Source organism: Pipistrellus hanaki, assembly GCF_964339955.1.
Source record: "Pipistrellus hanaki genome assembly, chromosome: 6".
Classification (NCBI taxonomy): Eukaryota; Metazoa; Chordata; class Mammalia; order Chiroptera; family Vespertilionidae; genus Pipistrellus; species Pipistrellus hanaki.
The window spans coordinates 41077364-41101941 of record NC_140508.1 but is presented as its reverse complement, the minus strand read 5'-3'; the positions used below and the strand labels follow the sequence as shown (position 1 = coordinate 41101941).

The window sequence follows — 24578 nt, the reverse complement described above, 5'->3', positions numbered from 1 at the left end:
CCCTGCAATTTTAGATGAAGTGGCTTTAGAAATAACCTTGTCCAACTTGCTTGCTTTATGGAAGAGGAACCTAAAGCCCGTCAGTGCAGTGAATTAACAAAAAATGATTGCAAATTAAAGTTATTCTTGGAAAACAAGGATGGGATTACATCACCAAACAGGGCCTATAATGCAAGTGTCAGATCTCTGTTAAAAATGATAAAACTGTTACACACATAAATTATTTACAAGGAAAAACAGAAGAATAGTGAAAATTTCCATTGGATCAGAGCTTCATATTGCTGATGTGGTTAAAATAAGAAACAAGGTAAAACACATGGTTTTACTGAAAAACTTGGCTGTTTTAGTATATTTTTACATAAATCCTCTAGGAACAATATGCTTTGCCACAAATAGTGGGAATATGTATGTATTATAAGAATAGTATTCTGGGCTTGGAGGGGAAATGAATCTAGATTCAAATCCCTTACAAGACAGGCAAGGCAACCTAAAGGTAATTATTTCATTTTTGTATCAGTTAACTCATATATAAAATATTGACAGCAATACCTACCTCCTAAGGTTCTTAAAAAAGATTTTAAAACATAGTATATATATATGTATATATATATATATATATATATATATATATATATATATATATATATTAGATAACAATGCTTTAAAAAGAATTATTTCCTTTCTTTATCCTCCTATGTGTGCAAAGTCCACACCACATCTACTTATTGTAAAAGTACAATCTGCAGATAAGAGGAAGGGAAAATATCCGAAAGTAGCATGAATATTGTGACTTTTTTAGCTCTCTATATCTCTCCCTATAAATGTGTGCAAAGTCCACAACAAAATTCCAACTACATTGGAATTAAATATGAGGATTAAATAAATTAGTGTATGGTGTGGACTTTGCACACATTTGTATCTCCATCGCACCAGCACATTTCTAAAGAACGATTCAATAAATGTTCAGATTTAAAGATGGCCTAGTACCTGCTGCCTTGATCCTCCTTTTTTCAGCACCACTTCAGAATCTTTTTTGTTTGTAACACAAGAAAACTATTTGAAATGATGAAAATACACTGATTTAGAGTTGGGAGATAGGTGTTCAAGTCCAGGCTTGATACTTTTTAGCAGTATGACCTTAAAACATTTAACCTGTGCCCTCAATTTATTGTCTGCAGGAATCAAGTTTAATCCAAAGCTTGGTTTCTTTGTCTGAAAAGTGGGAATAATATTAGGGCTTATTTGATAGCATTAGAAGATCACATAAGATAATACAGGCAAAATGCCTGCCACAGTGTAAATGCTCAGTTACTATATTTAATGTGTCTTGTATTGTGCTAGGTGCTGGATGAAATATCTGTCTTGCAAGGTAATAGGAGCTCAGTATAAAGTTGGAATAAAAAGTGTGTTAAATAAATAGCAGTCCCACTCTCCATTTGTGTTGATAGAAAGGGAACTGGGACACACATAAATTAATTACATCAGAGGTGGGGAACATTCGGCCTGTATAAGGCCCTCAAAATCCTTTGGTCTGGCTCTGCTAAGGCTTTAGGGGTGAGTTAAATGTTTGGCCAAATTTAGCAGGCTAATTTTTAAGTTGATAATTTTGTGCAGCCCACGAATGATGTTATCAATATATGAACACCCTCGACAGAAAGAAGGTTCCCCACCCGTGACTTACCTGCTGAGTGGGAGTTGGAGAGGTTGACCATCTCCTCCCCTCCATGACTGAAGCACTCACTTCCCAAGCTCAGGGTGTGTTAGTGGCTAATACAACTCAGTCCAGTCCCTCTGTAGGGTTTGCCTTAAATGGAAGAGAGCTGCTTCACTCAAGATCACACCCCCTGCTTAGGGCACCAATGAGTGGATTCCAGTGACTGATTGACAGAAGGATAAAAGGCCAACCCCTCAGTCCTAGTTCAGGACAAGTCTGAAGGGTCATCCCAGCTCCCGAGTTCCCTGAGATGGGCTGAAGCTTTCTGGGCAATTGAAATTCAATTCAACTTCTCCCCTGCCCAATCCTGCTTCTTTCACTCTCCTAAAGGTATCGATCCCAGAACAGGTCTGCATACAAATCTGCCTCGGAGTCTGCTGCCTAGGGAAATGACTTATGACACTTACCCAAAGTAAGAAAGCTAATGAGAGATCAAAATGGGATTTACTACAGACGTGCCAGCATAATTCCACAATTATAAACTGAGCAGAAGAGACCAAATGGAAGAACCAAAAATCCTACAAGGTAATATTACAAATAATACCCCAAAATAGTCTAAAAAGGCTTTATTTTGCGGATCCAAATACAAAAGAAGAATCTCGACTGAAGTTGGGCTGATGAGAAGCATCCATTGGTATGTGGAGAAGAAAATGGTAAGGTTAAGAAGAAGGTGAATTTCCTGAGATGCTTTCTATTGTATTTTTCTTCAGAAGCAGAGACTAATTGGACAAAGGGGGCTATAAGAAGAGAATAGTTCCGGTATTTTATTTTATGTAAGAGGAAACTGTGACCCAGAGGGACACTTCACTTAGCAAGGGTACAGATAGAGTGGTCTAGTGCAGGCCTCTTGATCACAGTCCTTCAGCTTTGTCTTCAGTATGTGATTTTGATGTTTAATGTGAAGTGTAACACCCACAAAAGATTCATATATATATATTCAAATCTAAGTATAAAATGTATTATAAAACTAAACTAAATATGCCTTTTCAAAGGTTTTTTTTTTATTTTCAAAATGTTTGTATTAACTTTAAAAAGAGAGGGAGAGTGAGGCTAAAAATTACTTTTGAATTAAATATCAGTATCACTCTTCCATCCCATCAATGTGGATAATTGGGACATAAAGTGTTTTCACAGAATGGCTTTATGAGGAAGTTTAGACTTCACCTCTATACCTCTAACTACATTAGCAATTAAAGTTCATCAAATATTGTATCTTAATGGCCTTATCTCAAAATGAGGATAATAATTATTATCTCATTCAAGGAGATGCCATAAAGGCTAAATTTGTAGTGGTACCAATACATCCTACTAGTAAATGCCACATAAACAAATAACATGGCAATACATACGGCAACTTCAAGCAGGTTAATATTGTAACTGGTTAATTAACACACAACTTATTGAAAAGAGCCTATGTTAGACACAGCATGTTTAGATAGCTAACTGTTTCTAAAGAAGAGCAAGGTTTAAGCTGATAATTATAAACTGTGGAAGGCAAATTTAATGCCAAGGAACCTAAGATCTTTGATGAAAAAGTAAGGCAATGGGATGGAATTTGAAGGCACCCCCCCCCCCAAAAAAAAAAGTACTTTTCAAGTTATAAAGTGATAGCACAGTTTAATCATTAAGCCCTTTCAACTAACTAGCAGCAACTGAACAGCAGCAGTTTACATACTGGTCAAAAGCATGAGCCCTGGAACCAACAGATGGTGCTGAGACTCAAAGGCCATTTCCTAGATGTATGAACTCAGCCAGGCTGACTAAACACTTCTGTGCCCCACCTAGCCTAATGTGTTAAATGCAGATTCCACTTTCACCCTATGGACTATGGTGTGGCTTGGTGGTTGAGCGTCGACCGATAAATCAGTTGGATTCCGGGTCAGGGTACATGCTCAGGTTGTGGGCTCAATCCCCATTGGGGGGCATGAAGAAGGCAGCCAATCAATGATTATCTCTCATCATTGATATTATATATATATATATATATATATATATATATATATATATATATATATATATATATATATCTTCCTCTCTGAAATCAATAAAAATATTTTTTTAAAAGAAAAGGTGACTATGAGGACTGAGTTAATGCATATAAAAAGCTTAAAATTGTGCTTAAAACAATTAGTAGCTTTATTATTGATGGTGGTCTTGTTATTATTGCTCTCTGATTTTCAATATCAAGTAGAGATGAAAAGATTACAAACACTAATAAATATTTGCTGCATTCTGAACCAAAAAATAAAAAGGGGGGGGGGGGGAGAGACACAACAGCTAAGTTATAATAGGGTTTCAGTAATAAAAGCCTCCAATACAGTCCCTTGATTTCACAGTGAAAGTACAGGATAATGATTCAATGAAATTTTCAGCCACTGTAATTCCCAAATTAACATATATCTTTTTCCTTTGTTAAAGGTTAAAAAAACAAAAAGCACACCAAAAGAACATATTGCAACTTGTTCTAAAAAAAAACTTGTGATGTATTCAGTAGGATATATGGTCCTTAACATAACAACATTGGTAATGATTTTGCAATATGGCAGGAATATTTTGACCTAGGTAAAGAAGTTTCAACATTAAGGTAACAACAGACATCATTATAAAATACCCTTACCTGCTATTAACATACCAACTACAGAACTAGAGCAATATGGCACGAGCCTTTGAGCTCTGATTGTAATTATTTCACCATTTTAAAACTGGTATTGGAATATTATTTAAATTAGAGGAAATTCCCAATTCCTCATTCATGCACCTTAAAATATTATTTTTAAATGAAAATAATTTGTGTTCCACCTCCACCCCTAACTTTTCAAATTACGTTCAGGTTATGTCAGGTAGTTTCTGAGAAATGATTTTATAAGTTAAAAGTTTTAATTTAAAGCTAGCTTTCATACATTTTTGACTAAATTTTTTACCAAATTGTGAAAACTCAAATGTCAGAAATGTGTTAAGAAAAGCATTTAAAAACTACATTTGAACTTTTAAAAAGAAGTTTGGGAAACTATGACAGAGGGTAATGTGCCAAACAGATTGTCCTGCTTCCTAACTTCATCTGAGCCTTTTATGTGAGTTGAAACTGGGGATATAGTCAATATTCTTAGATTTTGTTAACAAATAATATGTATTGAGAAGCGATACATCAGCATTAGGAATTTCAAAACTTACAAGTATGTCTGGCCAGGGAGTAGTTGGATCCACCACTAGTCAAACCAAATCCCTCAGGAATCTGACTAGAGCTTCGAGGTCTGGTCAACAGTTTAGGAGGTTCAATTTCAGCACCAAACTCAGCTCCTATGACTCCTAGTAAAACAATAGCAGTAGCTTGTTTCCGCCTTTCTTCATAAGACGTGGAAATCTTTTTCACTTGTGGCACACTTGGTAAGCAACCTGAAAGTTAAAACATAAGAATATAAATTAAAAGAATATCAATACAAAAAGACATATGATTATAAAAACATTCAGGAAAGAACAGTCTTTAAAAAAAATGGTACTGGGACAACTCATTATCCACATACAAAAAAATGAATTTGGTCTTCTACCTCTCACCTTGCAAAAAGTCAACTCAGAATGGACTACAGCCCTATATGTTAGAGCTAAAACTAAAAAACTTGCAGAAGAAAATATAGATGCACATCTTCATGATCTTTAGTTAGTCAATGATTTCTTAGATATAACCCCAAAAGCAAAAATAATTTTGAAATATTTTTAATTGGATTTCATCAATATTAAACATGCATGCACTTTAAATACAGTATCAAGAAAGTAAAAACATAGACTGAGAGAAAATATTGTCAATCATAATCTAATAAGGGATTACATCCAGAATAGATGTTACAACTCAATAATAAGAAAATTCTACTCTTAAAGAATGGCCAATACACACATTAAAAGATGTTCAATATTGCTGGTCATTAGAAAAAGGTAAATAAAAATCTCAGTGAGATACCATTTCATATCCACTGGGATGGCTTTAATAAAAAGAACAGGCAGTAAACATGTGTTGTTGAGGATGCACAGAAATTGAAGCCCTCATGGAATGCTGGTGGGAATGTAAATGGTACCATTTCTTTGGAAAATAGTCTGGCAGTTCCATATGGACCACAATTCCACTCCTGAGTATCTATCTACCCAAGAGAAATAAAAACAAATGTGCACACAAAAACTTGTACATGAATATTCACAGAAGTATTATTCATAATAGCCAAGAACTGGAAAAAACTCAAATGTCCTTTAATTGATAAATGGATAAACAAAATGTGGTATATCCATCCAATAAAATATTATTCAGTAATAAAAAGAAATCAAGTACTGATACACTCTCAATGTGGATGACCTTGAAAACATTATGCTAAAGAAAAGGTCCTTATAAATAATCACAAATTGAATGATTCCATTTACATAAAATGTCCAGAATAGGCAAATCTATAAGAACAGCAAATAAGATGAATGATTGTCTAGAGCAGCGTTTTTCAACCGCTGTTCCGCGGCACAATGTTGCCTGGTGTGCCGTAGGTGCAGACAAGACAAGAATTTTATAATTTTTCACTATTTTGTTTACTTAATATTTCATAATAAAGTAATTATAAAATACTTTCTTTGTGTTTATTTGATTCCTATTCAAGAGAATTACTTTATATATAGTCAATATAGGCACAGAGTTAAATTTTTTAACATTTTCTAATGGTGGTGTGCCTCGTGATTTTTTTCATGAAACAAGTGTGCCTTTGCCCAAAAAAGGTTGAAAAACACTGGTCTAGAGGTGGGACGGGAATAAAATGGTTAAGAATAGCTAATGAGTACTAAGTTTTTGAGATGATAAGAAGTTATCCTATTTAATAAGGAGGGAATATGCTAATTGACTGCTATGCCCTCAAAGATGATAGCACCCACAGCCACAAGATGGTGGTGCCCAGTCCCCTCAGTCCCCCTAGCACCCAGGGCCAGCCCGAGGCACAAGCAAGCCTTGGATGGCAGCTGCCCAGCCACCCAGGGCCGCCTTAGGCTCAGGTAAGCAGGGTCGGCCGAGGTGTGATGGGGGTGTCACCTACCCTGATCTCCGGGTTGCCTCCCGCCCCTGAGGGTTCCTGGACTGTGAGAGGGGGCAGGCTGGGCTGAGGGACCCCCTCCTCCGTGCATGAATTTTCATGCACCAGACTTCTAGTAAAATTATATTATGCTTATATCCACACAACTCCAAATATACTAAGAATCACTAAATTTTACATTTTAAAAGGATAGATTTTTATGAAATATAAATTTTATCTCAATGAATCTCTTTTTACAAAAGACTGCTCATTAATTCATTTGTAAATCTGCCCAGTAATTTAACAAATATTTATTGAGCATCTACTTTGGGCCAGGAAGGTGGAAACATAAAAATAAACAGTCTAGGTCCTCAAGAGCTCACTAGTGCATATATACAAGGACAGCCTGTTCACAAAGGAAGAAATGATGAATTTAAGACTCAAACGACAGCCCGGCCAGTGTGGCTCAGTGGTTGAACCAATTCCACACATGAACCAGGTCACAGTCAGATTCCTGGTCAGGGTACATGCCTGGGTTGCAGGCTTGATCCTCAGTAAAGGGCCTTTGCTTAGTCCTTTGCTTAGTCCTACGTTTGCCTCGACCTTTTATTTTTTTGTTTGGTATTTATTTTGTGATATTACCAGCATCCATTAAATTACAATACATAGAGAATAAAGGATATCATGATATACATGTACACAAACAACTTAGCGTAATCTGCACACAATCTTATTTTACTAAAAAGTAATGAACTAATGTGGATATAACTAAAGTCTACTATGTATTACCATGATCCTGACCTTATCAAATGTTTTTTAATCTATTGTGTAACCATATCAATGTCACCTGAAATGCTGTATATCTTCTGGCCTCAACGCTTGCATTCTCGGGGTAAACTCTGGATAGACTGAAGAATGGAAGGATGGCTAGATGCCTCTTGATCAATAGGTAGGTAGATAAATAGGCCAATCAATACACAGACCCTGAACTAAATTTGCTAATCAAGTTTATTTTACATTTGTGTCCACAGGTGAGATTGGACTATAATTTTCTCTTCATGCACTATTCTTGTTGGGTCATACAAGCCTCAAAAACTGGGTTAAGTAACTTTGTCTCCCCAATTCTTTGAAAACAGTTAAATGATTCTTGCAGCTTGTCTCAGGACATTCCCCTTCTGGAGTCAGAAGGCAGGGGATGAAGCTGAGGTGTGAGGAGGACTCAGGTGAAGGTATGTTTTTTATTATAAATTCATTATTTATAATAGTTACTTGTTTTTAATTATCTATTTCTTCTTGAGTCACTTCTGACAACTTATAATTTTAAAGTATCTATTTCATCCAAGTTTTTATATTTATTGATGTGAAATTATTTACCCTGTTGTCTCTGATTAAAAAAACTTAATTGACAGAAATTGTACTTCGAGTAATTCATGTTCTGGGCTCATTTGAAAGAAAGTATTGTCATAAAAAACATACAACAATTGGCTTTCGGTATAAAGGCTTTTGACTCCGTCCTAACAAAGATATTAAATCGCATTACTTTGTTTTGGTTTTAAATTAAAATAAATAAATAAATAAATAAATAAATAATTTAAAAAACTCAATTGGATCAGTTTCTATAATCACTTTAAATATTATTTATTTGTGTCCTATCTAATATTATTTTTCATGCCGTTCTTGATCAGTTTTGCTAGAAATATATACTTTATCAGATATAAAAAAACAAACAAACACGTGTTGGTTTTGACACTATTTCATTGCTTTTTATTTGCTGTTATTTTTTCCACTTTCTTTAGGTTTCATCCCTAATCTCTCTTTTTCTTTGTTTTAGGTTATTAAGTTGAAGACAACTCATTTATTTTTTATTTTCACTCGAGGATATGCTTTTTTGTGTTTTTCTGTTGTTTTGTTTTCTTGATTTGAGAGAAGGGGAGGAAGAGAGGGAGAGGGAAATAGAAAGAGAGAGAGAGGAGGGGAGAGGAATCATTGTGTGAGACAGAAACATAGACCATGTGTCTGCTATATGTACCCCAAGTTTCCTGTATGGGATAAAACCCAGAATCTAGGTTGTGTCCTGACCGGGAATGGAACCCACAACTTTTTTGGTGTACAGGAAAATACTCCAACTAGCCAAGCCACCAGGCAAGGGCCACAACTCACTTATTTTCTGTTAAGAGTAAACAATGCCAGTCACATAGTTAATATCCATTTTCCTTTTCTCCTTTAATAACACAACCTCAATTTTAACCAAGTAACAATGTCCTCATATCCTTTCAATGTCCTTCTAGGAACTAAGGAAGCCATAGCCTAGATCCTGGCTTTAAGCTTTATTCGTGATATATTTTAAGTCCTCTCTGCTCACAGGAGCCTAAGCCTGCTTCTGGAAAGCAGCTAAGCAGCTAATGGTTTCAGCCCAAATGATTGCATTTCTATTCCATTACCTGTCCACAGAGATATCTGTCTTTCCTGGGTCTGGTTATGCCTCTTTGGTTTTCTATTTGTATATTTTATCCATCATAGCTATATATTTGGTATAGAGGGATTTAAAAAGTGAACTCTGAAACCAGCTTGATTGGAGTTCACCTTTCTGCTCCTTCTAATATTAATCCATCCATTTTTTATTTTTATTTTTTTTGGCATTTTTCAGTACGTTGCTCTATACATTAATTAAATCAAGACAAAAAAAAGGGGAGCCTTCAGAGTTCAGTATACCAACCAAAAAATTAGCAGCACGAGCCTCTGAATACTTTAAGATGTTTTGTTTTATTTTATTTTTTCTCGTGTTCTTTTGCTTTCTCATTCTATACTACTGAAGGTAAGGCAGCTGAATAACAACAGGCAGAAGGGAGCTACAGAGGCATCAAACCATGAGAGGCCTTTGTACAGCAAGCTAAAGACTTTTAACCTTTGATTAATGGAAGGCCACTGAACAATTCTGTGTAGGGTGGTGACATCAGGTTCATTCATTGTTGGAGAGGTCATGATAGTAGCAGTATGAAAGGTAGATTGTGAGGGAAAACAAGACAAGTGGAACCAAGAAACAACTCTTGCAATGATCAAGTAGAAAATAGGAAGTGCCAGTGGTCACTTCATAGAAAGTCATTCACTTCATCAGTTAGTCATTCATTCAGCACATAAAATTTAATATCCAGAGTACATGGCATCATGCTAATAGGAATTAATGAGTTAATATGAATTAATTGGAATGAGAAAAGCAAGGTTCTCTGTCCTTATTAACCTTAAAGACTACTAAACAGAAGTTGGAAATGTAAAGGTTACAAAGTCTATAAAAACTTTACCGACAGAGAGAACAGTATGTTTAAGAACCTAAAGCAAGAAGAAATCTGAACATTCTATTTCAAGGATAGGTAACTGGTCTATAACTCTATGAGAGGAGAGGAGAAGGGTAGAAAATAAGGCGAGAGTCAGGAAAGGGCCAGGTCATAGATGGCTTTATTGGTCATATTCACCATTTAAATTTTTATCCTTTGAACAATGATGTTAGTGAAGGTAGCCAGTTTTTCTCAAATTTGTCACCTTTAGAATACAACAAGGATGCCAACTTGTCCAGGAGTGCCATCCTGCAGACATAGCATATGACTCCTCCCAAGTACAGCACCAGATTGACCTGGATTTTGCAAAGCCCCCGCCCTCGTGGAAAGATTCCCCTCCCATTTGCCCCTCTCTTTCTCTGGCAGGTAGAAAGAATCTCTGGGCCCGAGAATAGGCAGAACTACATTCCTTAACAGCAAGAAGAAAGTACAAAAGATGAGGCCTTCATCCATTTACTGTTGTAACATTACAAGGCCCAAGAGTCTTGGCGAGGGGGATATGTGTTTGCATAGGTAGCCAGATACTAATAATGGAAGAGCGCAAAGGAAATCAGACATTATTAAGCATAATCGGTTAGGGAGCATACACCTGTTTGCTTCACCAAGAAGTTACAACTTCACACACTCCCAGGGGAATCGCTGGACTGCTCCCTGCAGATCACTGGGGAAAGGCTAGAACAATAACAGGGAAGAGAAGAACACAGGAGCCAAAACCTGTCAGGCTAGCCTGGGAAATGAATGGTTAGGGGTAGGCCCATCAGAAGTCCATGAAAGATTGGGGAGTTGATGGGTTAGTTTGAAAAAGGGTGCTTGATCTTTCCCAAGCCTCAGATAATATAACCTGAGCCTAACAAAGAGGAAGCCCTTCTCTCTCTTGCACAGTAACACCCACTAGCCCAGTTTATTCCCGTGGTCTCTCTCCATAGTAACCATGTGGCCCTGAGAGCTGCAGGCAGGCAGCTGCCTGGACTCTAAACACAGGCTCCAAGCGGGAACCTGGGTACAGCAGCACAGCAATGCATTTCAGCCAGGAACAGGACTACCTAGACTGGGACCGAGACTGTTGAGCCAGACCAATGGCACAGACCCTTTGGACACTGGCCTTGATGAAGGTGAAGCTGGACTCTTTCCATGATGGGGATGGATGGAAATGAGACATTGCACACCCAGGGGCAGCCTTCTAACCTTACCATGCCACAGCCCCTTCCCCACCCCCACCCCCAACACGTGGGTCTGACTCTGAGGAAGAGCATGATTTCCACAGCAGCAATGGGAAGATAATCAAGATAGGGTTTAAGCCACACAGTAACCTAATTAGATTTAGGGTTTTAGAAAACCATTCTGAGAGCGTATGAAAAATGCTGGAACTGAGGAGGTCAATTAGGAAGGTACTGTACAAATCAAAGGGAGAGAGTAAGGTTGTTTGGTGTTGGGATATAAAACAGGAGATGCAGAGAAATGAATAGCTTCAATATTCATGGTGAGGTCTGAGCAGTTAATGGTAACACTGCCAACTGATTGCAGATATCCTACACTGAATCCTTTAAAAAATCCCAATTTACTGAAACAAACGTAACTCAAAACAAAATCCTTGCCAGAAAGTTAGATATGGGTTCTCCAAAAGCTGAATTTAAAAACAAACAACCAAAAAAATAACACCATAAGTACAAAGCTTTTAAGAATACACTTGAAATTTCATGAATTTACCTGTGCTGAAAGGCTGAGTAAAATGTGTTTTAAGATGAGCTATAGGAGTCTAAGAAGTGGAAATGGTAGGATATTATAAAGAATTTAGGTGGATGCCCTAGCTTGTTTGGCTCAGTGGATAGAGTGTCAGCCTGCAAACTGATGGGTCTCAGGTTCAATTCCAGTCAAGGGCACATGCCCAGGTTGTGGGCTCGATCCACAGTAGGGGGTGTGCAGTAGGCTGTTGATGAATAATTCTCTCTCATCATTGATATTTCTATCTCTTCCTCTCTGAAATCAATAAAAATATTTTTTAAAAGAATTTAGGAGGTGGAAAGAATAAGAAAGAAAAATTGAATAAGAAAGCAGTATTAAAGTATTTAAGGAAAAAATAGGGAGTGGATTATCTATAAAACTAAGATGATAGGATCAAGGAATAGTTACTGTTTATTTGGATTCCAAGAAAAGTTTGGTGCAATTGAGTACAGAAAAGATTTGTTGTTGTTGCAGCTATAGTTTCTTAGCTTCCGCACGTCACACTTTATTGTTTAAAAAAAGTTAGTCTTGGACATTTGACATTTGTTTTTAAGCAGTGTATAGAAAGACAAAAAATCTAAAACGAGCCCAGAGAATAGATTCATCTTTTAAAATATTTCCTTTAAAATGTTAGTTATTACTCATTTTCTAATTTAATTTCATATAATATATTTCACATCACATGCAGGCTGCTTCATAATGATTTCTCCAATTTTATAAAATTACTTTACAACTTCCAAGGCTTAAGTCGTATTTTGTAACAACATTTCCTATAAAAAGCTTCAATTAAACATTTTAGTAACCAAAGTTTTAATAACCAATGTCACACCAATAAATTCAATAAAATAAAATATTTAAGAAATGTAAGAAACAGCTTTTAATCTAGTATCATAGTATGCATTTCTGTTTCTTCGTGGCTTTCTTTTTTTCTAGTTTTAAAGACAAGAAGCATTAAAGCGAAAGTACAAGCATGTACGTGTGATTATAGATTCAAAGTATAACACTGATTTGTGAGAGTTACTAAAGAGGGGGAATATCCTAAAAGCTTAATAATACCAAGAAGAATAAGAAGAAAATCAATAATCACTGCCTGCGTGTTTAGAAGGATGAAAATGGCCCCTAATTCTAGGCAAAGTGATACTTAACAGTTTGATAATCTATACCTCAGTCCGTACATTTAAAACCAACTTTATTTATGTACAAGAACAGACACCGGGGGTAAGAGCTCTGTGCAGCTGCATCTAGATGCGTGCAGTATACATTTTCCTCTTTACATAGTCTTTCTGAAAGAGGAAGCAAACGAGGCTCCCCTCCCCCAGGCCTCAGCAAGAGCATGCTCCATAACAATAGTTCAAAGGAAAGCTCTATTCTGCAGTTGCACTGATTGTTCTGTCAGCTGACCTCTGCAGAAGGGAATTGCTAACCGCTGCCTTGCTCCTTAGCTGACAAATGAATGATCGCAGCTCCATCTATTTTCACTATGGCTGCCTCTAGCCCAGGTGCTCAGACAGAGAGCCCGGTGTGACATCTTAGATCAAGATGAATTGGCACAAACTCCTGATCCAAGATTGTTTTATACCATTTAATTTAGTTTCTTCCCCTGCTTGGATGAGCACAGCTCTGGTTATGGATTTCTATTCTAATGTACTGAAGCAGGCCCTGAAAGAAGCCAATGAAGCAGCTGCCGGAGCGGGGGCTGCAGGGATACTGATCAATAGGCAAGGCATTGACCCCAGCCGGTCAGCCTCCTCAACGGCCACTGCTGGAGGGGGGGAGGGGGCACAGAGGCACACAGGGGCTGCTTCCAGCAGGAAATGGAACAACAGGGGCATTTGGAGCGCTCCGCCCCCACTCTGGCCCTCCACCTTCTCTAGGCTCCTTTTGTTTAATTACCTCAATCTTGTCTTAACTCCCACTCTTCAGGAACGAAATTAAGATTTTAGGGAAGTTTTATTAATAACGTTACTTTAAGACAACCATTTGTAAATTGTATCCTTAAGCTAATAGAAAGAGCCATAACAGGTTGCCCTCTGCTAAGTGGCCAAAATATGAAATCTTAATTAGCTGTCAAGTACATCACTTGGTGTAATTTAAAGTTTGGCGTGTGCACAGGCTCCTAAGAACACCGTCCAACTAGCTATGAACGCTACAGAGGATGCAACTCTGTGGGATGTAATTTTTATCAGAACTCAGATCTGAAAAGATGATGGTTCTTTGTTAACAAGTAGAGGAAGTAAGAGCAAGGAGAGGGCCCCCTAAAAGAGACACAGACCGGTAAGTGTGTATGAGGTACAGATGCCCATCCCTACTTTTTTTCTGACAATACACAGAAGTTTCTGATTCTTTTGAGTTTTCAGATTTGGAAATGTTTTAAATCATTGGCTTGTGCCTGTGTTTTCTCTGAAATAATATAAGACATATGCAACCAGCTACAATGTTTTCCTATAAATAAACTGACAACCAAATGGGACATTTTGAGATATTAAAAACAAAACCATTCTGGAAAAGCAGAGTTTTCTACAGTTCCATTTGTCTCATGAAATTTTGGTATTTTTTTCATCAAGACATGCCTCCATTTAATCATGTTAAAAGGTGACATGGAGATCCATTTTCTTGACAGGACGGTTGATCACCCCATCACAGTAGGAAAATTAATGCCTTCAACTAGCCCTGTGTGGAAAACAGAAGCTCCATGCAACAAAAAGGACATAAATGCTCTATGTTTTAAGTTGCAAAGAGAATACTTGTTCAGAGCAGGAAATAGGTTTCCTCATTACTGAGTTACTTTATACATGATTTGAGCCTCTGATTTTATTAAAACAACCATTTAATTCATGATGTGTTCCTCAAAAGTACATAATTGTCTTTAGATTTAGCATAATTGATTCTAGATTTACATGACCAGGAGTAAACACTTCACTTACAGCTTAACTAGAACACAGGTAAAATATCTGAGAAGTTTAAGCTATTTAAAGGGCTGTGAGATATTGATTACTTCATTTAAAAAGCAGTCAGAGAGTGCAACCAAGAGGTCAAGATAAATTTAACAATTTGAAGCACTTTACTAAATAACTCTAAAGATCATGTTAATTGGCTTTGTGCAGTTCCAGGGTAAAATTAATTTTATCCTAGCTTACAATAAAGGGATTAAAAGACATATTAAGTTCTTCGGTTTTAACTGGAGTAGAAATCAATGGATTTGAATTAAAGCTAAAGGCAGTTTTATGAGAGATGGACTACCAGCACATACTTTACGTCTGCTATTAGCCATATATTGATGAAGCTCTGTTATCGTATTAGGTATTAAAACCTTAGATAAGAAGAAACCACCCAATTTTCTATTCTGAGAATACACTTTAAGAACTGTGTGATTTGACCCAGAAAACTTATTCTTAAAATTTGATTCTTTATTTAGGATTGAGTATCATAATGCTTTTTATAATTGACATATGTTATAATATTTAAAGTTTTAGTAAAAATTAATAAAAATGGTGTGGTAATTCAATCACATTCACATCAAGATTATAACTATGTTTAAAGTATTTAAAACTAAATAATAAATATATCAGTAGGGTTTTCTTAAACAAAAATATTACATCCAGATTGGTTTTAGCATGCCAGTTTTATTCCAGACATTTCTAGCATGTGATACTCCAAGTAACATTTTCAAAGATAAACTTCAATATTCACTAAAAGATCACTTTGGACATTCAGAAATATAGGTCACGCAGGGAGAAAAAGGGGTAAAAATATTTAACTGCAGCAGTGTTTGACTATATTCTGCACAGTGAGAAAACCTGAAGTCATTTTCAGGGTCCACCATTTCTTACTTTTCAGTTGGATCAAGTTTCTAAACTTTCTAAATCTTTATTTTACAGCTAATGAAAATAAAATAGGATTCTACCAAGTCTCCTATGTACCTATTCCAGGACTTCTTTCTGTGAGGATCAGAAGAGATGAGGCACAGGAAAATGCTTCACAGACATTTGGTTAAAGTGTGAAATGTTTGACTTGGCTATAAAACAAGTCATGTTTCTGGGCTGAAGAAACTGCAAGGAAGCTAGTTCTCGCTAAGGAGAGGAAGCCAGGCATGGCTACGTGATGTCATTACCCCGCGCCCACAGTGACTATTTCTGAGCTGGACTGGGCTGGGCTGTAGGCCTTATTTTACGCCATGGGGTCTCAGCAGCGTGAGCTGCGATTTGCTGAGCTGTCGCTCCAGGATGGTGGTGGGGCCTGTGTCCCACTTGGGAGAAACCGAGTGTTGCTTTGTGGTCGCCAGGTCCACGGTGCCAGTGCACATCGCAGCAGCTCCTGCATTGAGCATCGGTCCCTTAGTGGTCAGTGCACGGCAAAGCGTCTGGTTGGACAGTCGGACACTTAGCATATTAACCTTTTCTATATATAGATTACATATTATTTCACCATTGTCACAATTTAGAGCACCGCAAATCCTGCAATTTCTACAAAACATGGCAAATTTTGAGTATATGGAAAAAATTTAAAATTGCAGATGGTTATATGGCCACTGTGTAAATTTCTACCTGTCCACCCCAAAGAAATAAAACATGCAAGTTTTCTGAATGTTCCTCTGCCCTCCTTAGGAGAAAAGAAAAGACGAATTGCTTAAATATGACAGTAATCGGGTACTTCAACATTTCTTTCCAAACGTTCACATCATTACCAAAGCTAGTGTGTGTGCAGAGTACTTTCAGTATTCACTGTCACCAGCAGGCACTGCCTCCATCGCACAGCTGCCTGGGACACATCTGCGGTGTTTTCCTCGCACCTGCAGACTGAGCATATCCGGAAGTCGCTCCCCAAATCGCTGAGGTTTTGCTATATTTTTGTTGCTGCACCATTACCCCTCACTGGGAAATGGAAGTAAACAAACATGCCATTAATTTGTATGTATGCTCTATAGCCCCCTGCTGGAACACAATAGGTTCTGCAAATGCATATATCTTTCCACCGTTGCAGATTAAGCCATTTAAAAAATAATGCTTCTTGAACATGTATGTCTTACGTGTGTATGCATTTGACAAAACATATCAAAACCCTTTTCCACACAATTGAATGAGAGGAAAATAAATAAACATTACAAAATGATTTTCTTTTTTAAAGGAAATTTAATATCATTATCTTGGTTATGTCAATTATTTGACAACAAGAAATTTTAAACTTTTGAGAGCAAATTGCAGATTTATTAAGTAATTGTTGTAACAATTTCTTATTCTTCACACAGACAAGTTCTATGCCTGTTTTTCTACAATCTGTATTATCTTATTTTTTCTCCTTATTCTCTACCTGAACATCAAAAAGTTCATTTTTTCCCTTTTACTTTATTTTTAGTGCAAACATTCTCAGTTCAGGAGAAATTTGAGATTTAAAATTTTAGATATCTAAGACATCTCTTAATTGGAAATCTTGTAGTTAATATTTGTTAAAACTAATGTTCAAATCTGAGATACATGTCAAGTTTTAAAAACCACAAACTGTAATATTAGGAAAACATTATGAGCTTTTTCAGAAGGAAAAAAATATTTCAAAAATAGTGTTTAGTGGCTTGTAACATTATATAAATTTGAAAGCATAGCAATCATTCTTATAATCTTTTTTTTCATGTTCAAGAAAAGACAACTTGTACATTGAGATTTACTTTAATAAAAATACTAAAGAAGGCATGAAGACATGTTTTGTTAAAATATCAAATGGAATACATGAGCAACATTTGGTAGACTGTTAGAACACCTACGAGTATTTTATATCTGCGCATTACAACACAGCGCCATCTGAAGTCATTTTTATTCACAAAATGACAAATCATTTCTTGTAGTCGCCTAAAAAATCTTTTCACCTATGTAATTATCTCTATCACCCCAGTGGCATAAAACAAGATGAAAAGTGATTACTGCCTTGTTCTACCTATGAGAAGTTAACAAGTGCATCTGTTCATTCAGAAGAGTGTTTGTACTATTCATTTTTCTGAATTACATTTGGTTACAATAAATAAAAAATGACATGCAACTAAAACTTATCTTTTAAAGGTTTGTTTGCAGCAAATTAAAACTTCTAAGGGATTTCCTGCTTGAATTTTTCTCTCATTTTGAAAAAATGATCACTTTGAAGGAAGTAGGAAGTATAGATTGATAGTTACAAAACAGTCACAGGGATGTAAAGTACAGCATAGGGGATATAGTCAATAATACTGTGTAACTATGTATGGTGCCAGCAGGGTACTAGAAATATAGGTGGAGAATGAACACTTTGTAAAGTATATAGTTATCTAGCCACTATGGTATAGAAACAACAACAAAGCAGCATATAATTTTACTGAAATGTAAAATAAAGTACACGTTTATGGTAGAAGAAAAAAAAATGAACACCCTACTGCACTTCTGCTTTCTTCACTATAGTGAAGTGTTAAATAGAAATAATGGAGCATGGTCAGGGCAACAAATATCTTGGAAATTAATGGCAAGGCTTTTGAAGTGATAACACATCTAGGAAAAGTTGTGGTGGATAAGCCCTAAGCAAAGTTTTATAGTATAAGGATTGTAATAACCCAGTACACAATTGGCAGAAATACATAAGATTTTATCTTTTTTTAAAACATCTTGTTAAGTTATTAAAACTTGATATGGGTTAACATATGGTGCAGTTCCTAAGAACTGAATAAGTAAAGAAATGTAAAAGAAAAATACTTTTAAATTTAAAGAAAAAATAAAATTAGAAATTAAAAAAATAAGTAAAGAAATTTAAAGGAGAACTTAAAAAGTCAAAGATAACTTTGACTTTTAATTACTAATCACGTTCATAGGTGACCAAGAAAGCAAAACTTTGAAAAGAAAAGAGCAAATAAGCAAAAGTAGACTAATAAGACAAACCATAACTTCAAACTCTTAAGGAAATGCTCATTATTAACACGCCCCTATAGAAAAAATAACCTATCTATAGCCTAAGGAATATGCACGGGTGTAAATGACATACTAGCCTGCTTTCCAGAGATTTCTAAGCAGCTTCAGAGAGCTTAAAGAAAAAGAATGCTTGAATTGCTATCAGACAGCTGATCTCTTTACATGTTTACTACATGTACACTTTCTTTATTTTAAGCTACATATAGAGAGAATAATTATGTGCCTTTAAAAATATTATAGATCTTGAGATTAATTTACATTTTCTCATTTTATGAAGGACATATCTAGTCTATCAAATTGATCCTACTTACTATTTGGTAAATATTTTTTACATACTTTTTTTCTGTTTATGTGATTTCTCTCACTATATGCTTTCTCAAGTAAGCCTATTGGCATTTTATAAATCTTCTCTTTCATGTAAATAGGTTATATAATTTCCTGTTAATTAGTTAATTCCATTTATAATTTGGGCCTGAGTAGCCTATCTTGCATATGTCAAACTAAAACAGACTTTGGTCCTTGAATTGTTGCACAGTCCTTCCAATGTTTAATCAAAGGGCTAATGAGTACACATGCCCGGAGATCTGGGGTATCTAGGTCATTGGTTTGTTAGGACTATGGATTTGGAAAAGCTACAACGCCTGAAGTGAATAGAACGAGGCAAATTTAATGTTTTAACCTATATGTGTATGTAGTCAGAGACTCAGGCTGTAAGATGTTATGCTATAAGACTATATATTTTTTATTTAATTATATTTTATTGATTTCGTACAGAGAGGAAGGGAGATAGAGAGTTAGAAACATCGATGAGAGAGAGTCATCGATCAGCTGCCTCTTGCACACCCCCTACTGGGGATGTGCCCGAAACCAAGGTACATGCCCTTGACGGGAACCGAACCCGGGACCCTTCAGTCCCCAAGCCAACGCTCTATCCATTGAGCCAAACCGGTCCCGGCGACTAGTACCGAACCCGGGACCCTTCAGTCCCCAAGCCAACGCTCTATCCATTGAGCCAAACCGGTCCCAGCGACTAGTATATATTTTTTAAAAAATCTATTTCTGCTACATGATAACATCATTTTTCAAAATTCTGCCTGACTAGCTTAAATCATTAGGTTACTCAGGAGTTGTGAAGAGGTAGTTTTATAATCTCTTAACTCATCATTTACCAAGACAGATACCTCCTATGTAAATATAGGTACTGATGCTGGGTAAACACATACATTCAGAATGGCTCTTATTAACTGCTCTAAGACTCTGGCAGGGAAAAGAAGGAACATAGGCTCAAGAGAAGATAAAGTTGACTAGAACTCCCTCCACCACCGCAGGGGCAGACCACCAGTGTCAGTAGCATACCTCACCATATAAGTTTCAACACAGGCAGATGAAGAATATCCAGAGCAAGAAGTTACCAGGGCTTACAATTTTTCCTCTTATCAGCAAATGAAAAAAATTGGAATTTCTATAATATTTTATCCAATGTTTTTTATTTCTACATTATACTCAAATAAACCACAGTATTTACTCATAAGGTTCAAAGAAAACTTAAAATATGTCAAAGGTAAAAGGCTCCCAATTTAAAAAACAACAGAAAAACCTGAAGTCCATCTTTTAAATAGTCAAAAATATTAGACCCACACAAATTCCATCTGCTTTCTTAGGGTGCTTCCCATACCTACCAATACTGTATTTGTTATAATGGCAACTACAGGCCTACTACAACCACTTTCCCAATTCTTATACAGAAACAGATATACCATTAGGAACTTAAAAGGAAAAGAAAAGAACCGAAACCAGTTTGGCTCAGTGGATAGAGCGTCGGTCTGCGGACTGAAAGGTCCCAGGTTCGATTCCGGTCAAGGGCATGTACATTGGTTGTGGGCACATCCCCAGTAGGGGGTGTGCGGGAGGCAGCTGGTCGATGTTTCTCTCTCATCGACGTTTCTAGCTCTCTATCCCTCTCCCTTCCTCTCTGTGGAAAATCAATAAAATATATATTAAAAACAAAAGAAAAGAAAACAAACCAGGCGTATGTAAAACATCTCTTAATCCAAGTTTAGATGACTGTTAGTGGGGCCTTTTAGAATTTTAGAGGGAAAAGAAATCGGAGCTCTACTCACCAAACCAATACCCCTATTTTATAGATAAGGAAGGTTAAGTGGGTTAAGTGCTCGTGAGACAAGGTGAAGAGCACAAAGAGAGTGGACACTCAGGGCAACATCATTCCAAACTGATTTCTAGAATCTTCATTGGCCTATAAATCAGTGTTTATTGCACAGAAACTAGTTAACATCTGTCTGACACCTAGTGCAAGATAAAGCTACATTAGATATCTTCCAATCCTGCATAATTAAAAATGTTTCTTAAAAATTACACATGAATGAAATTAATAATTAGAAAAAAAGTCTTAAAATAAGTTTGGGTCTATAGTATAAAATAATGCTATCTATATTTTATACTTGGACTATCTATAACACATTTTTAAAATGGAGGGGAGGTATTCTACCAAGTATATGAAGTAACAAGGGTAAACTAATTTATATGGAATGTCATGGAATATTGAAACACACTTAAACAATATAGAGTACTGAGCATAAACATTAATACCATTCAGAGACCCCATGTTTAAATAATGTATTATTCAACAGGATAATAAAAATCAGCAAATTGCTTACAGAAACATCCACAATCCTAACAGATGAAAAATTTCTTCAAAGAATATATGAAGGAAAACACAAATTAAAAGTATAACTTTAAATTTTAGTTACCTCTACATAAGCCCCCACCCCCACCCAAGTAAGTAAACAGCTACTATAAGCTCAGGAGCATAAATATTTTCCAAACTCACGTACTAAACTCCAAATATGGCCAATAAATTCATGATCATTTCCGAACTTCAAATCATAATATCAGAGGGTAGCTTAGAGTCACCATAAGGGTTAAGAGAATCATTTTCTGCTGCATACTAGTGCTATTCTAAGCCGATAGTGTGTTTAAATCCACACCAATGAAATCAATACTGCACTGTTCTATTCAAGGTGAGACCAAATAAACCTGTCTGAAGCTTTGAGAAATAGGCTTTGCAGTATACTTTGAGTGCTAAATGCCTTTCAGTCCAGAGATCTGTCATTAAATAATCATTAGCCATCATTCACTCTTCCTAAAAAGCTTAACATCTAAACTTGTTCAGCATCCACTAAAGCATTAGTATAGACTACCAAGTAAGTACTCATTAACATTTAGGGATGTTTCAACCACCCTGTTTAACCATGAATTGTCTTATCAAAAACACCCCAAAAATAGTAACACATTTACCATTAAATTAGAGGACAATTTATACAAATGATGAGTAAAAAGGGACATCAACATAATGACCAGCCTCTTTTGGACAACATGGTATAACTCACAGAATTACAAACAACTTTGCCTGTCTGATCTCTCCAAACAAAACCTGATGTCTTTCCTATCACTCAGCATCATTTATAATTCAGCATCACATATAAGCCAAATAAAATTAAGCTACTCACAATAGAGAATTCATCAGTAAGTAATCTTGGCTTTGATCCTGTATGTATTTTAAAATAATGCTTATTTTATCAATGCTATTCATATCTCACTATCAATATATGATTATCTCAGTGCTGAGTATCAACTACAATGGGCCCTGTTTTATTTTAGATATCATGAGATTGACAGAAAATTAAGACATATGTATCTTCTTTCTATTATCTGAAAGATTAAGTAAATAATATAGGATGATGTGTATTTAATAATGTTACTGGACCATATGTATGAATTTGATGGTAAAGGGTAATTTTCTCTGTACTTTTCAGAAGTTAATTCTTATGTTATTATATGAATTCTCTCAATTTCAAGATAATATTAATGAAAAAGTCATTTCTGAAACACATTAATTTGTTCTTCATTTTTAAATGCTCAAATAAAAATATATGGCCAGATACTTATGACTTCATATATAGTTTTATAACTTATTGCTTTGGATTTTAATATAGAGTTCAATTTAAATGAGAGTCATGATATTAAATGAACATTTTATTTAACTGGATGGCACATCATATTTTCCCAGAAATACTTAGATAATTAAATGCAAAATAAAAGTATTACTTTAGTTATTAGGTACTTTAAAATGCCAAATATATATTGTATAAATATAAACTATAACAGTTAGAAACTTTCAAGTATTCTAATTATCAGCCAATTTCATTGAACTTTACACGTTTCTATTAATACTCTAACATAAAGTTTCAATTGCTAAGATATGAACTAGTGCAATATTACATGGGTAGTTTGGTAAATGTCGTTCAGAAATTATAGAAGGTAATATAAAACTAAATCTCATCACAGTTGCTTTTTAATGATCAAATTTTCCAATAGATGCTGCCTTGAGATACACTTTCTATATACGGTGGAATAAAAAATAGCCATTCTTTTCACTTGTTAAAGTACATCAATAGTTACACTGAAAAATTAAATAGGATATCAAAAACAACAACAACAAAATAACAGTCTAGTCAGTATAAAAAGGAGAAATGACTTTGGAAAAATGCAAGATAGTAAACTGAAAACATCTACTTATTGTAAAAGTACAATCTGCAGATAAGAGGAAGGGAAAATATCCGAAAGTAGCATGAATATTGTGAATATGAATGTCACACTTTCCTAGAAGAGCCTTTTCTCCAAAATTTTTGAAAACATAGGTGTAATAAATAAATAAAATATAGTTTCACAATTATAATAATTTGCCAGAAAAATGAAATATTTCTCAAAAATGTATAAATAACAAAATGTATAACACTGAACTTGACTTTGACCTCATTATCCTTGGAACATGTAAAGTCTTTCAGAACCTGAAGTAAATTCTCATTTCTTAAATCTATAAAATAATGCTGGCAAAGTCAGCAGAGCCCGACAAAGTGCTTCCACCCCTTTAAGAACCTGTACAAGAATTTCTAACTGCTCATCTCTTACCGACTGTGAAATCAATATTAATAGCATCTTTCCTAAATATTAGGTCAAAAGTTTTGCATTTTTATCATAATTATTTAATTACTTTAAAACAAAATTGACTTATTATCCCTACAATTAATTTTAGCCCTTTTAGAAGATAAAAAAAATAAAAGGGATTTTCTTTGCCCTCCCTAGCAATACAACTGTTTTGTACACACTAAACAACTACATTATGAAAAGGAAACAAAATTTTGTTTTCAAATAATTCATGCCTCTAAATATATGTTAGATTAACTGTTAATACACAAACATGATCAATACAAGCAATTCCTTCTTGCCTCTCCAATCTCACCGGGTGCAGGTGAACCTTCAATAAAAGCAGTACTCTTCTGGATTTTACATTTTCAAGCATGATTACTATTTTATTGAAAAGTATATAGGAGTAACACACTATTTTAAATCATGGTCATTTTGAAACTAAGTTGCAACTTATCCTGACTCTGTATGAATAGACGAGGTTCTTATTGGAAATCAATTGGAAGGCAGGAAAATTAGATAGCCATGGTTACCAGAATACCAATAAGAGATAGCATTATTCAATACTAAGTCTTATGCTAAAATAAAAAAAGATACTAAAATAAAAGGCATTTTAGCAATACATATTTAAAATGAAAAATATATTTTCAATGCCATTATGTATTCTGAAATATACAATGAAGAAATATTTTTGTTAAAATTATCAAAACTGAATTTTATTTTACATTTTAAATGTTCCAAACACTAAAACAATTACACTAAAATAGAAGAGCATAATATTGGCAATTTAAGGTTTATTACATTTTAAATATATAAGAAGAGACATGAAGAAAATTTTAAAAATTGTCCAAAAAAACTC

General features: G+C 35.3%; 1 protein-coding gene across 4 annotated transcripts in view; it reads right to left on the bottom strand.

The window, feature by feature from the left end:
• The window catches only part of WDR7 (WD repeat domain 7), a 273742-nt gene that overhangs the window by 106347 nt on the left and 142817 nt on the right, over positions 1-24578 (bottom strand). For all 4 annotated transcript variants that reach the window (XM_084886917.1, XM_084886916.1, XM_084886915.1 and 1 more), the window contains one exon: positions 4886-5107. In XM_084886917.1, the coding sequence (XP_084743043.1) occupies positions 4886-5107 (222 nt within the window). The remainder of the gene's footprint in view (positions 1-4885; positions 5108-24578) is intronic.